The 14,044-nt window shown below is 34.8% G+C and overlaps 4 protein-coding genes across 5 annotated transcripts; 1 reads left to right on the forward strand and 3 right to left on the reverse strand.

Moving 5' to 3' along the window:
• Positions 1–853: 853 nt before the first annotated feature.
• On the reverse strand, positions 854–4,193 carry DELTA-OAT (ornithine-delta-aminotransferase). Its single transcript, XM_012986788.2, has 10 exons — positions 3,988–4,193; positions 3,715–3,823; positions 3,341–3,571; positions 2,779–2,938; positions 2,569–2,624; positions 2,226–2,378; positions 1,913–2,010; positions 1,704–1,784; positions 1,365–1,598; positions 854–1,246 (listed from the first exon to the last, which is right to left on the reverse strand). The coding sequence occupies exons 1-10, from the start codon at positions 4,137–4,139 to the stop codon at positions 1,093–1,095; spliced, it is 1,428 nt and encodes a 475-aa protein (XP_012842242.2). The 5' UTR covers positions 4,140–4,193; the 3' UTR covers positions 854–1,092.
• Positions 4,194–6,376: 2,183 nt separating this feature from the next.
• LOC105962479 (KH domain-containing protein At4g18375) lies at positions 6,377–10,608 on the reverse strand. Of its 2 annotated transcripts, none has more exons than XM_012986785.2 (8): positions 10,086–10,608; positions 9,078–9,731; positions 8,514–9,008; positions 8,050–8,289; positions 7,697–7,957; positions 7,522–7,577; positions 7,170–7,266; positions 6,377–7,063 (listed from the first exon to the last, which is right to left on the reverse strand). In XM_012986785.2, the coding sequence occupies exons 2-8, from the start codon at positions 9,705–9,707 to the stop codon at positions 6,932–6,934; spliced, it is 1,911 nt and encodes a 636-aa protein (XP_012842239.2). In that variant the 5' UTR covers positions 9,708–9,731; positions 10,086–10,608; the 3' UTR covers positions 6,377–6,931. The 2 variants fall into 2 exon arrangements, with proteins under 2 accessions (XP_012842239.2, XP_012842241.2); XM_012986787.2 differs by having other exon boundaries at positions 9,911–10,171.
• LOC105962477 (Small nuclear ribonucleoprotein family protein) lies at positions 10,592–11,614 on the forward strand. The gene is made up of 2 exons (XM_012986782.2): positions 10,592–10,672; positions 11,121–11,614. Exon 2 carries the CDS (start codon positions 11,126–11,128, stop codon positions 11,483–11,485), a length of 360 nt encoding a protein of 119 aa, XP_012842236.2. The 5' UTR covers positions 10,592–10,672; positions 11,121–11,125; the 3' UTR covers positions 11,486–11,614.
• A 107-nt stretch (positions 11,615–11,721) lies between these two features.
• DEG5 (DEGP protease 5) lies at positions 11,722–13,706 on the reverse strand. Its single transcript, XM_088812493.1, has 8 exons — positions 13,432–13,706; positions 13,145–13,294; positions 12,920–12,982; positions 12,722–12,811; positions 12,502–12,624; positions 12,324–12,411; positions 12,151–12,225; positions 11,722–11,973 (listed from the first exon to the last, which is right to left on the reverse strand). The coding sequence occupies exons 1-8, from the start codon at positions 13,660–13,662 to the stop codon at positions 11,867–11,869; spliced, it is 927 nt and encodes a 308-aa protein (XP_088668619.1). The 5' UTR covers positions 13,663–13,706; the 3' UTR covers positions 11,722–11,866.
• Positions 13,707–14,044: the final 338 nt, after the last annotated feature.

The following is a 14,044-nucleotide window of genomic DNA, read 5'->3' on the forward strand; positions in this document are numbered from 1 at the left end:
AAGCCCTTTCATATATATATATATATATATATATATATATATATATATATATATATATTTCATTTTCAATATTGGTCCTAATTTAGGTCGGGGAATAATCATGTATTTGGTCCATATATATAAATGTTAGGGTTAAGACCAAAATCAGAGATCCATTTTGTTTATTCTCAGAAATATTGAAAGAGACTATTGGAATTCACAAGTCATAACATAAAGAATGAGACCATCACAAAGGAGACAATAATATGTCCCTTTCAACCCCCCTCAACTTGATTTTATGCAATCCCCACTTTGATAGATGGTACATATATAATCATTCTTCTCAAGAAATTTATAATAAATTTTCGATTTATAGATGTTACACCTGATGAATTACAAGGGGTAATTATGCACCATTGATCTATACATAATAACATATACCAATATGTATGTGTGCTTAATGGTACGTAGTTATTTGTACAGTATGGTGCAAAATCGGCGGGTGTTTTTCATGTAGTATCTCATAGATCGTTCATTTCATGCAAAGATAAAGTTCAATTCTCTTTATAAGAATATTTATATAAAATAAAACATTTGTATATAAATATAAGAGGGAAAAAAAGAAAAATTGGTATGGGGTGGGGTATGGGACGAACAAATATTGGACTTGTGTAACGTGATGAAATCAAGAATTGGCTTAAATTACATTTTGTGGCCCATGCTCAATGTCATCAAACTATAGTATATACTCTTAACCACACACACAATATGGCCACCCACGCATTGCCATAAATGATTTAAAATAATAAAAAAAAGACAGATTATTTCATGTCACATTCAACCACAATATTGTGAATATTTTAAATCTTGAAAATTTAATCCATAAAAAAAATATCTTGATGGTAAAACCAGTCATTCAATATTCAGAATTTGGTGCTCATGATTCATATAATAAAAGCAAAGACCCCCACAATTAATAAAAATTCCAGCTAAGGTCCTTAAATAAAACCAACTAGGAAAGGGAAGATGCCCTTTTTTTATTACTATTAATATTAATTTATTATTATAATTATAATTATGTCCCCACCTTTGTCTCCTTAAACTGAAGAATGTTTACGAAGACGCATACAAGTTGCGACCACATCGATCACACGCATTAGACACTGCGTGAGAGTGAGTATTATCTGGCTTCTCTTTCTTCATCTTCGAAATATCAACTTCGAAAACATCCATTAGGGCTTTCGAACCTTCTCGGAGCTCGTCAGCACTGAGAAAACCGTGTCGAAAAAAAAAATAGTCTTTATAATTAATTAATTATACGTTACAATGTATCATTATAGACGGGTTTTGGTTTTGGTTTAGGTTTTGATTTAATTTCGTCGTACCTTATCGAAAGTGGAGGAGTTAAGCGAATAATAGAATCGTGAGTCGGTTTTGCGAGAATTCCTCTCTCTTTCAGCTTAAGGCAGATATCATAAGCTGTGACTGGGAATAAGGCTTTGCTATTAAGCTCCACAGCGTTGAACAAACCTTTACCTCGTACTTCTTTTATAAGGTTGGGAAATTTCTGCTGAACTTCCACAAGCTGTTGTCGAAGCTGTTGTCCCAGTTGATCGGATCTATCAAAGAAAAAAAATTATATATTTCAAAAAAAATAAACGGCTGTTTTTTAGATGTGAGATATTCTTTAAAAAAAAGAATAAGTTATGATAGTTAATCGATACCTCTCAGCCAGCCTCTCGTCTCTTATCACATCTAGTGATGCAATGGCAACTGCACTAGCCAAAGGGTTCCCTCCAAATGTGCTGCATAAATATTTAAGGCCGTAGTAGCAAGTTAGGAATGGGAATTATATGTGTGTGTGTGTGTGTGTGTGTGTGTGTGTGTGTGTGTGTGTGTGTGTATATATATGGTATTAACCGAAAATACGAACCTTCCATGCTCTCCAGGCTGTATGCAGAGCATAACATCTTTGTCAGCAAGAACTGCACTCACTGGCAAAACTCCACCACCCAATGCTTTTCCTAATATCTTAAAAAGACAAAAAAAATCGGAGATTTGATATTCCGAATTTAATTAAAGGTTTTACCCTAATTATCGTTGATTATAATTTATACAGTCGATATTTAGAAAATGAACAACTCAACAATATTATCCGATTTAATAGATAAGGAATCAGGTATCCAAACAAAGGCAGAATGAAGATGCGAATTTTGAGTTTATATACAAAGTTTAAGAATCCTTACTACAACATCGGGGCGGACATTTTCCCAATCACAAGCAAGAATTCTTCCGGAACGCGCTAAACCACTCTGTATTTCGTCGGCAATCATTAGAATGTTGTACTTTGAGCAAAGATCTCTGACAGCCTGTAAATAACCATCTGGGGGAATAACAACCTAGAAGAACAAAAAAAGAATCATTAAACCTCAAAATTAATTTGAGAGATGTAATATCACTAGGAATAAACAATCAGAAATATATCGATATAGCTATTCCCCAACTCGTCGTTTACATAATTATAAATTTCAAGTTTAAATAATACATAAAAATTAAAAAGCAATCAGTTCAATTCGGAAAGATGCATACCCCAGCCTCCCCTTGAATAGGCTCGAACAGAAAACCAGCAATTCGATCCCCATTTTCTGGTAACCAAAATTAACAAGGATTTTAGTTCATATAAACAACAATTTAAAAAAAAAATCTGGATTAACAAATACGGAACTGTAAATCTAAAAGGCCAGATATTGATTTTTTTTTTTGTAATCGGATATTGCTTGTTATAAGATTTTTGCATACCTTTAAAGATTTTCTCGAGTGCCGCAATATCACCGAAATCAACTTTGAGATGGCCAGGCAACAAGGGCCAAAAACCATTGGTTGCCTCGCTATCACAGCTCATAGAAATAACAGCTAATGTACGACCATGAAAGCAACCACAGCATGAAACAATTATAGCCTACGATAACCAAAAATAAAACACATCTTAGAAACACAAGGTCAACATTCAATCCAAGACTGAAATAAACGCCCCATTTGTCATCTAATCAACTTCGGAAGTAAAATTTTGATGCGTGTATTAAAATGTAATTAGACAAAAAAAATAATCACTTCACTATTGTATCCTATGGCAATACAAGAGCAAGACGAAGAGTAGAACACTATTTAACTTCAGTAATAAACTACCCATCATCAATCTGTGATGTCAATCTTGCTTATAAAGGATTTACGTTCTCATTTTATCAAATTTCCGGATTGTATAAAATTGAAAAGAAGCAATCTCCCTTTTATGCTTAAGAAAAAAAAAATCCGACAAAACTCTACAGTTTCTCAAATATTATTTGAAACACATATAAATTACCTCATCTCTTGGAATATTTTTCTTAAGATAGCCCCATTTCCTCGCCAACTTCAAAGCCGTTTCAACACCTTCAGCACCCGTATTCATAGGAAGTGCCATGTCATAACCGAGCATGCTGGTCAAACGCTCTGCGAATACTGGAAACACATCATTATGGAAGGCTCTAGAACTGAGAGTAAGCTTTTCAGCCTGTTCTGCCAATGCTTTCATGATCGTCGGATGACAATGTCCCTGAATCAACAACATCTTTAGTTTAGACATTTCTTCATTCACTTGGCGGGCATAAAATAAAATGCATTTTCAATATATTACAATCTAGCACTTTCTGTGTTTCAAAGAAGAAGCAAACACCCAAATTCTTACAACCTTATTACCTGATTGACAGCAGAATAAGCTGAGAGGAAGTCGACATATTTGTTGCCTTCTGGGTCCCAAACAGACGACCCTTTAGCTTGAGAAAATACAATAGGAATAGGGTGGTAACTGCAGCATAAAACAAATGATGAGACAAATTATATACTCGATTATAAACAATCAAAACCAAGAAAAATTCAGACAGCAAATCCGTTAACGTAGGATGAGAAACAAATCAACAGGCAGACAGACGGAAAAAGATGATAAAATTAAGGAAGGGTTTCGGAATTTACTTGTGGGCGCTGCACTGGTTTTCTAAGTTGATGAGATGCTGAGTAGACGGCGAAGAAGCGCTGCTTTCTGGGACCGCGCTAATAAACCTCGGCGCGCCTCTTGCCCAACCAACTCCGTTCATCAAACACCGTACGGATTTCTTCGACGCCATTGAAATTCTGATTTTTGATTCTGCAATCGAGAAAAACCCCCCAATTTTTTCTCCGCCGATTAGTTTTATCTGCGAGTAAAGTTGCTTTAAAATGAATTGTTTTATTGCGGGGCGTTTGGTGGCGTAAGATCACACTTTCCGATGACCCGATTTCCGAGTACTAACTGGGTGACGAAAAATGGTGCAACGGACAAATGAAACCGCCGATCACATATAAAGGTGCCCACGGGCATGCGAAATTACCGATGGGCCCCTCTGCTGCATAGGATTCAGACATTTATTCTTAACAATAATTAATAATCCTCTGGGTTAATTTTGAAGATCTCCTGCAAATGGATAAACTATTATTTTATATTACGTGTCATCCTTATCTATTTTTAAACTAAAATAGTAACATCATAATTTATCCTACTGCATTTGTTGACTTTTATTTTGACTCTCTCACTCTGCTGCAATATTGCATAATCTGACTGCATTTTCAAATAATCATACTGTAATGGTTTTAAAACATGCCCTAACTAAATTTTGTTTTGCACGCAAGTATTGCAATACTAATCTTTGCGTTGACTCATTTTTGCTTTGACTAATGTAGTAGATTTTGTAATATTCTGACTGCAGTTTTAAATAAATAATTTTACTGACTGAATTCTTACACGATCTGACAAAAATTTGATTATTGTGACTTCAGTTTTGTATAATCCGATTTGAATTTTGCTGTAGTATAAATAAATATATCATATCATTATGAATTATTTGTTCGACTAAAAATAAATTATATAAAAACTCATATACGAACAAAATTTAAGCTCTAATTACATTATTATATACAATAATTCATAACATAATATATTATATAAAAGCTCATATATGAATAAATTCACACATTTGATACTTATATATTATAACACTATGATTTAACAACTTGTTCAATTAGTACATGACAGTTTTAATTCCACCTAAGCCAAAGTATAACCAACAAGGCAACAACTTTACAACCCAGTAAATATAAAAAAAAAAAAAAAAAAAAAAAAAAAAAAAAAAAAAAAACTGAAAATCAATAAAGAATTTTTCAGGCAACCTGATATATATATATATATATATATATATACACCTCTCAAACATCCAACAAAAATTGCAGAAATGCCATCACAACTAATTCCAACCTGAGTACTATCGAATTCTAAGAAATATACAGACAAGTGTAACTACCACCTATAACACTTCTACCACATATAGGACAAACAGTACTTAACTAGACTTATTACAAGAGTTGATCTAGCACAACTGCAGAATAATGCCACCATGAGAAGAAATCAAGAAAATCCTCAAGCAAAACCGTAAGAATCTAACCTAAATCTGCATTCTTATCAAAACCAAACCCCCCATATAAAAAAAAATACGAGAAGAAATCTAGACGAGGATCAAGTTAATGTAATAAACCTATATATACAGTAGGGAATATACCAAGATTCATCATCTATTCTGATTTTGAATAAACACCGATTGCACAGATGAACGGTTGAAAACTGAGCAATCACCTTGTACTAGTCACTAGATCGGTGCAAAAGCGAGCTAAAATACCGGGAAACTAATAAACTAACCAGAGGGAGAATTTCTGTTAGTTTTGAGTTAGTAAAATAGACTCAAGATCTTCTAATCTTGATGAATCATGTGGGCAGGTGATGATGAAAGAAACATGATCGATCAAATATAATGTTGGCAGAAAATTTAATCAAGCAACAGTATCCATTGTAAGAGGCTATACTAATTGGAAAAAGGAATGCGTTTCCAGTAGTTATAGAACAGACAACTTAATACAAGATCGACCGTGACTTATTTTTTTAACTAAAAAATGAATTAGCTATATTCACTTGCTAAACTTGAAGCCAGATAAAATCAACTGTAAAAACAGACCAGCACCAAAAAAAAAAGTGTGGTACTGAGCAAAACCTAATGCTAATATTCGGTCGTGAATTAATTTTTCTAGGGACCAAAAATCTACTCTAGTGAGTAAAGTTCAGAGTTAGCTGATAGAGTTACAAACGAGAACTTCTGGAATTCGACAATAATATTTGGGAAAGATGAAATTTTCAGGTTTTCTAATTCCTAAGGGCGAACCCAATAGAATTTTAGGAGGGATCTCGAGACGGGCATGAAGTCAATCAAATAGAGGGCATTAGTCAGATAAATTAGCAAAGTTAACAAGGAAATCCGTGGAAGCTACTCAACAAGGGGCATTTCAGTAATTACAGTTTCAAGACTGAGATTAATTAAGTATAAACTTTCGTAAGGCAAGAACATTGAAATCGGAAGGAGATTTTATCCTGATAGTATTGTACATTAGATTACGAGAGGTACTTCTTTCATTCTACACATACGAAGGGCATGGAAGAGGCATGTAGAGTAAGAGACCTTGAACAAAGATAGCAGAAAACGAGAAGGAGCAAGAACACAGAGGATTGATTCATGTACTCTATGATTTCGATTATGAAGTTGTTAACACGAGCAAAGCAAAGTTGGAAATAAGAGTTTTGCAGAAGAGAGTACGATCAATAGCAGGAATTGAAAACGCTGCGGATGAGTGTATCTTTATCAAGCAGCATAATCAGAACCGACTGTCACTTGAAAAAAAAACAGAATACTCTACCAAACTTCCGGAAGCATCTTCTTCTGGTTACCTACAGAAGAGACGAGAGTTCACCAGAAGCCTAAGAGCTAAATTGATCTCCACGAAAGGAAACCCTAGAGGAGTTTTGAACTAGTTTCGACTTGATGTAGAATGATTTCATAACTCAAGTGGACATAATGAAAGCCTGAATCAAATTCTCAGCGGCACGTTTCTGATCAGTGGTGCCAGATATTAAAGCCACACGATCACCTCGCGAAGATTTGGAATCTAAAATCTCGATTTCCGCTCCAGATATCTGTAAAAGTAAAAACACCAGAAAAGTATGAACAATCATTACCCTAAATTAGCAATTAGAGAACAATAATTTCGATTTTTTTCTTGGATCAAGAGAGATAATTTACTTTGCGGATATTGTCAATGTTTGTGCCACCTTTTCCGATGACTTTGCCAACCGCGTATGCAGGTACAAGCATTTCCATAGCAGTTGGTGGAGGCAATCTGATTTAAAAGGACATATTGCAATATATATACTTCGAAAATACAACATAATATATTATATATATATATATATATATATATATATATATATATATATATAGATATATATATATATATATATATATATATATATATATATATATATATATATATATATATATATATATATATATATATATATATATATATATATATATATATATATATATATATATATATTAGTGAAGTAATAAACTAAAGACAGGAGAGACTAACCCTGCAAACAGTGATGATGAATGCGAAGCCAAAGATCCATATCCACTGTCTCCCATCTTCGCAAAAAAGAAAACACAAGATTAGAGAAAAAATAATGCAAATTAAGTATCTTAAAATATTAAAAGTTAAAAGTATATGTATAAATTCGACAACTTTTACTAGTGAAACAAATTACCCTTTGCTGATAACCATAACCGCTCGAAGAAAGCAATCCTAATCCACTCTCAGTATCAAGCCTTTGCTCATAACCCAATGCATCACTTGACGACATGTCACGGAAAACTGATGGCATTGGAAGAGGCAAACCGCCACTGTATAATGGCTCAACACCACCCGAAGAATTACGAAATTCTTCTCTATCTTTTAAAACGTCATCTCTGAGCCTCAAAATAATCTGAATAATTGCATCTCTTAGATTACCAACTTGGCCGTAAATCTACAGATTAAGAAACAATTTCACGTGAATAGGATATCGATTATCAGAAAAGAGTCAAATAACAACAATAACATGAATCAAGTTGTAGAGACCTCAACGAGTTCATCACTGTCGCCAGCACATATGGGCTTTTCACTTTTGGATATCCGTATATCTGCCCTAGTTCTTTTCCGGATTTCGTTGATTATCGAACCACTTTTCCCAATAATACAACCGATAACCCTTGAAGGAACAAGGAGGCGGAAAGTTCCAGTGCTGTCATCTTCATCGTTTAACTTTTCTTGTATCATAAGCACAGCTTCAACTGCCATAGATTTAAAATCATCTGCTGACTATTCAAAACAAAAACCAGACGAGGTTGAATATAGTGGGAGATGAAAAATCAGAAAACGGGCATAAATGTCTAACAAAGTCACACATGCATAAAATGTATATCAATATTCACGTCAATCATATAAAGGAAAAAAGTGCATAAAAACTTGCAGGACATACCAAAAGAACGATAAAATAAGTACTAATTCCAAATATATTATATCTGAAAGATACGAGAAACTACCTCCATGGAGATTACAGTTACAACACACTCGTTATGTTTACCCTTGGGGTCTTCAACCTCAATACGAGCACCGCTATCTTGCCTTATATTATTGATGGCACTTCCACCTCTGCCAATAACACGACCAATCTTGTTCGAAGGGCACAGCAGTTTTACGGCCAATACCTCAGATCGTGAAGCACTGCCATAACCCGGAACCAAAGGAAGAGCAGATGAATAAACGGGCCAAGCGCTGCCAGCATCACCATAACCCGGAATATCTTGTGCATGGGAAGGGCCTAAAATGGAAGGCATTGATCTTGCATGGTTAATGTGATCTACGTTTGGATATAGTCCTGTAGAAGGATATATTGGAACATCTGATGGAATTATGATGCTTGGTCGTGCTTCTGACATTGAAGTGTCGAGAGGAATCTTTTCCTTTGGTGTGAACTTGTACATAATTGCAGAAACGGCAAAAATTGCTTTCTTTACCGCCTCTGATTCACCGGATATCTGAAAAAGCAAACAATGTCAAGTATAGAAAATAAAATCACGAAAAAATAAAAAGAGAATTGAACTAACCACAAGAAAATTGTCGAACTCCAAGGCGCAAGCATGAGCTGGATCAGTGGCATCCTTGGCAGTAACCCTAATGTTTGTCCTTGTCCTCTTTCTTAGTTTCTTGATAGTTGACCCGGATTTCCCGATAATATTTGCGGACTGGCTAGACGGAACAAGAAGCTGGCATTGTTCTGTATCTCTATCTCTATCTCTATCTCTATCTCTATCTCTCTTCTTTCTGTCGGAATCTACAAGTACAGCTACAGCATTAGCTATGGCTGCATGCACTTTGAGGAGAGCATCTTGTGCAGAGCAAAGAGGTTCGGTATCGTTGAATTCTTCGTCGACATCGATTTCTTCCTTTTCCCTCACGTAGCAATAGATAGTTATGACTCTATCGCGCGAACCTGGAAAGGGGTCAACCACCTTGACCTTTGCTCTCGATTCTTGTCGAATTGTATTTATTACTTTTCCATTTTTGCCAATCACACTCCCGATAACACTATCGGGGCAAAGGATTCTGTAAGCTATTACTTCATCGTTTCCGTTTCCGTTTTCATCTCTGTCTCTTTCCCTTTCAGTTCTCCTCTTCTGATTTTTGCTGTCACTGTCATCACGGTATGATCGATAACGCTTCCCATTTTCACCCATTGCACACTGCGAGAATCTCTCCCCCTGAACCCATTAAGAAATGTTTTAATCAAAATCAAGTACATAATCATGTGTATAAATGCAGCTATATATGTAACGCGTACAACAAAACACTTGACTAATTGTCTTCACCGAAAGAAATAAAAAATAAAAATAAAAACGTCATACTATTCATCATAAAGCTGTAATCTAAGGGCATGTACCTAAAATCCAATCTCACTACAGAATCCCAAATGTTGTGTGCGTGTGTGTGTGTGTGTGTGTGTGTGTGTGTGTGTGTGTGTGTGTGTGTGTGTGTGAGAGAGAGAGAGAGAGAGAGAGAGAGAGAGAGAGAGAGAGAGAGAGAGAGAGAGAGCAATAAGAAGAAGAAGAACCCACCGCGGAAGGCAGTCGGAAAAATCACAACCGGTGGTCCGATGCAAACCCTAAATCAAAGAACAGTAACAAGTAAATTCCGGCAATCTAATTAAAATTGAAGGTAGGTAGAATTCGATAGGTGTATTTCGTCACAGGGGTAAATACGTCAAGGAGTAATAATTGGAAAATTCGCTCCCGGGTTATTCTATCCAAACCCATGACCCATTTAAATTAAGTGGATCCACTCCAAACCAAGACCTTGGATAATATCAATTTTTTATTAATAACAATTTGACCTAATTTAATCAATTTTTCTGTTAATTAATCTTTTTCATAACCCAAAAGTTCTACAGAAAATAGCGAACTGGATAATTCTATTTGGGCCGCACTCAAAATTGGGTTAGGTAGATCGACCCGTTTAAAATGGGTCCATGATACCTTTCAAGCGCAAAAGCCCATACAGATCCTGAACCAAAATTGCCCCAATTAAATTAGGGATCTGGCGAATTAAAAAAAAAAAAAAAAAACCCTAAAATGCTTCGTTCGAAGGTCTCGCTTGACGTTGAAATTTTCTGCTAATCAGCATTCGTTTCCACTGAGATCAGCCGGTAAGGTATCCCGAATCCACTCGCAGCATTAATCGCAGAGTTTCCTGAAAAAAAGTTGATATTTTTTTAAGCTGTGAAATGAAGAAGAAATTAATGCGTGTTTCCATTTATCGATTTATTTTTCTTTCTATTTTTTAGGGTTTTTGATTTGTTATTATTCGATTAACTAGGCAGACTTTCGATATAGTTCTCTGATTTATGAATATTATGACTTTGCTTTTTAGATGCATGAAGGTATGTTGACAATGGATGATGACTTTCTTGATTGTTTGTTATTTTTGAAGTTAGTTGAATTCGTGGACCAGATAAAGAAACGGAGAAGCTATTCTTGTTTAGAAACGAAATCTATTTCGTTATATAGTTGAACTGGCAATTTGTGTAGAACATTGATTTTTGTTATTGTGTTCAGCATTTGATCTGAAAAAATGGCTTTTTTGTTGTCCGACAGGGGTGATGAACGCCACACAGCAAGACGGGACATGCTCGAATCACGCCGAAATCTCGGATTCTTCGGAACAAAAAAACCCGTCCCCTTTTGTGGGCCATGCAAAGAAACTGATACACCACAGAATGCTGATTGGAATTAAGGATGGAAGATTCTTTCTAGGCAGCTTTTATTGCATGGATAAGCAAGGGAACATTATTCTTCAAGACGCAGTAGAGTATCGCAGCACCAGAAGAACTTCTCCTTCCCCAATGGAACATAGGGCCGTTGGTCTCATTCTTATACCTTTCTCTTGTCGAACTTCTTGCCATGCCGATTGCTCTGTTGAAGACCAGCTCTCTCTTTTGTCCCTTAAAGATCAAAACTAAAATACGAGAGCTTTCGACTTGGCTGGTTATATTGTGTTAATGTGACCCAACTTTGAATGTAAGCTTGCACAATTTTGTTCCCCCTGCTATATAGTAAGTTCCTCTCATTTTTTATATCATATTCATATTCACGAGAATACCGGTTCTGTGTATGATTCTGCATTAGAACTAACGGTTTTGTATAGGTTTCGTATGTGTGTTTTCCCTTTTGAGTTCTGTTTGTGTAGTGATTATTGTGAAATGAGATGATTCTCATTTACTATGGTTTTAGGAATATTACCAGGCAGGATTCAAAGCATCAAATTACAAGAGTACAATAAATAAAGGTAAATAAATAAATAGAGATAAAAAACTGAACTATTTAAAATCAGTTTGATGCTTTCAGAATCGATCAGTGTATGGAGTTCCATATACAATAAGGTAGGGCACAATACGAACAGCTGTATCGATCGGTATCGCAAAATTCACCCCGGAGGATATTCCACTCCCTGCATAATCATGGTTCAAAGTTAAATTTATTTGGAGTTTAACTTCATTCCACAATAGACAATAAAATTGTTATTATATATATATATATATATATATATATATATATATATATATATATATATATATATATATATATATATATATATATATATATATATATAACGCATCATCTCTACCTCTGCGTGTGAACGTTGACGTATTGACCCCAATAACATGACCGTAGGAATCGATCAATGGTCCACCTGAATTCCCTGCAAAAACATATATGCATCAGAACTGAATCTTCGATGCGTACGTTCTAAAGAATTTCGACATAAAGCGAAAAAAAAAAGAAATTTCAAGAAATTACCAGCATTAATAGCAGCATCGGTTTGAATTGCTCCTCGAATGGCTCTACCATTCGGAGAGGGTATCTCTCGACCCAATCCACTGATAACCTACATTAGTCGAATTATCAATAGGCAGACAATTCATCAACTAAACATCTCCATCCAAACACAACATAGCTCACATTTTTACAAAATTACCCCTGTAGTCAGAGTGTTCTCGTATCCATACGGATTTCCGATTGCAAAGCAGCTCTGCCCCACTTGTAATTCACGAGATGTGCCGATGGTAGCTGGCTTTATCTCATTTCCAACAACATCAACCTGTCACACAGATTTAGATACAAACACGCTCAAAAGTCAAAATGTAGTAGCAATAATCGGACACGGTAAAAATATTTTGCAACGGTAAATGCGATACCTTAAGAACAGCCAGATCATAGTCGGGATCGAAACCAACTATCTTGCCTTCTCTAGTAATACTGTTACCTCCAGAATCAACTAAAGATACCTGAAAACACACAAAAAAAAAAAAAAATGTGTTCGTACTTTTAATAAATAGAAATTAGTAACTGCGTGTTGTAGAACAATTACTACAAACGAAAAACATAACGAGAACCTTACAACGTTGTAAACCGCTCGTATCCGTTGCCAGTTTGGAAATTACATGATAATTAGTTACCTGTCGAGATAAAAAACACATTCTTAAGATAAAATAATTACTCACATGCCAGCAAATCATGCTGATAAAAATGGGGGATATACATGTATATATATATATATATATATATATATATATATATATATATATATATATATATATATATATATAATATATACATACAACATGACCAAATTGATCCCAGATAAAACCAGAACCAGTGCCTTCCACTTTTGAATTATCTTCATCAGCAACACCATTTCCAGATGTGCTATTATTAGGGTTTTTAGCTAACTCAATGTCTTTGATATAAACAACTGAAGATGATGTTTCCTGCAAGTAAACTAGTTAAATTAATCAAAATAAGCTGACAAATATACCAAAACTGAACTTTTATAAAAACATGTAATTGCATCATGAATAATAGGTTTTAATTAAATCGCATTCGCAATTTTAATTAAATGTGAAACCTGGAAGATTTGAACGAGTCGATTTTCGTCTTCATCCACTTGTTGGGCAATGGCGGATGGAGAAGTGTGATAAAAATTTGGGATTTGAGAGGTGAGTAAAGAAGCTGCGAAGAAGATTGATTTTCGCCTTGTTAAGCAAACGGCGTCGTTTTGATGTAGAGAAGAAGAGGGGGGAGTTTGATTGGGTGGGATTGGAGATGGTAGACACATGAGAAATCCCAACTTCGCCATTGCTTCTTTTTTGAATCTTCACTTTCTTTAAATAAATAAAAATTGAAGAATATATTTATTTATTGAAAGAAAATATATGTGGGAGGAGATAAGACACGTGGCTACTAGGCACAAAACAAATGACGTGGTATAAATCAAGTCAGAATATTTGAAATTGTTATTAAAATGTCAGATTTAGAAATCAATTTTTATTTAATTGCAACATTTTACAGCTTGTTACAAAATTACAATAGTATTGTCGCTGTAATTCTTGTTTATAAATAAATTATGAATATTAAAAACGTAATAAATAACACAAGAAAATGAATACTTACGAACAAAATTTCACTACCTTACCTTAGGTTTACGGTATACATTAATAGGACTTATTAAATGCACATAC

This window comes from Erythranthe guttata, chromosome 13 (genome assembly GCF_056151865.1).
Source record: "Erythranthe guttata isolate IM_541 chromosome 13, IM_541, whole genome shotgun sequence".
Lineage (NCBI taxonomy): Eukaryota > Viridiplantae > Streptophyta > Magnoliopsida > Lamiales > Phrymaceae > Erythranthe > Erythranthe guttata.

What these genes read in the sequence shown, in the direction of transcription:
- DELTA-OAT (XM_012986788.2), bottom strand. Translation starts at nt 4,139, where the DNA reads ATGGCGTCGAAGAAATCCGTACGGTGTTTGATGAACGGAGTTGGTTGG. An exon ending in CTTATTCTGCTGTCAATCAG is followed by an intron (nt 3,572 to 3,714) that starts GTAATAAGGTTG and finishes TTGTTGATTCAG; the next exon opens with GGACATTGTCATCCGACGAT. An exon ending in ATGTCCGCCCCGATGTTGTA is followed by an intron (nt 2,011 to 2,225) that starts GTAAGGATTCTT and finishes TGTCTTTTTAAG; the next exon opens with ATATTAGGAAAAGCATTGGG.
- LOC105962479 (XM_012986785.2), bottom strand. Translation starts at nt 9,707, where the DNA reads ATGGGTGAAAATGGGAAGCGTTATCGATCATACCGTGATGACAGTGAC. An exon ending in AGTTCGACAATTTTCTTGTG is followed by an intron (nt 9,009 to 9,077) that starts GTTAGTTCAATT and finishes TTGCTTTTTCAG; the next exon opens with ATATCCGGTGAATCAGAGGC. An exon ending in ACAGTGATGAACTCGTTGAG is followed by an intron (nt 7,958 to 8,049) that starts GTCTCTACAACT and finishes CTTAATCTGTAG; the next exon opens with ATTTACGGCCAAGTTGGTAA.
- LOC105962477 (XM_012986782.2), top strand. Translation starts at nt 11,126, where the DNA reads ATGAACGCCACACAGCAAGACGGGACATGCTCGAATCACGCCGAAATC.
- DEG5 (XM_088812493.1), bottom strand. Translation starts at nt 13,662, where the DNA reads ATGGCGAAGTTGGGATTTCTCATGTGTCTACCATCTCCAATCCCACCC. An exon ending in AGAACACTCTGACTACAGGG is followed by an intron (nt 12,412 to 12,501) that starts GTAATTTTGTAA and finishes CGACTAATGTAG; the next exon opens with GTTATCAGTGGATTGGGTCG. An exon ending in CGATGCTGCTATTAATGCTG is followed by an intron (nt 12,226 to 12,323) that starts GTAATTTCTTGA and finishes ATGTTTTTGCAG; the next exon opens with GGAATTCAGGTGGACCATTG.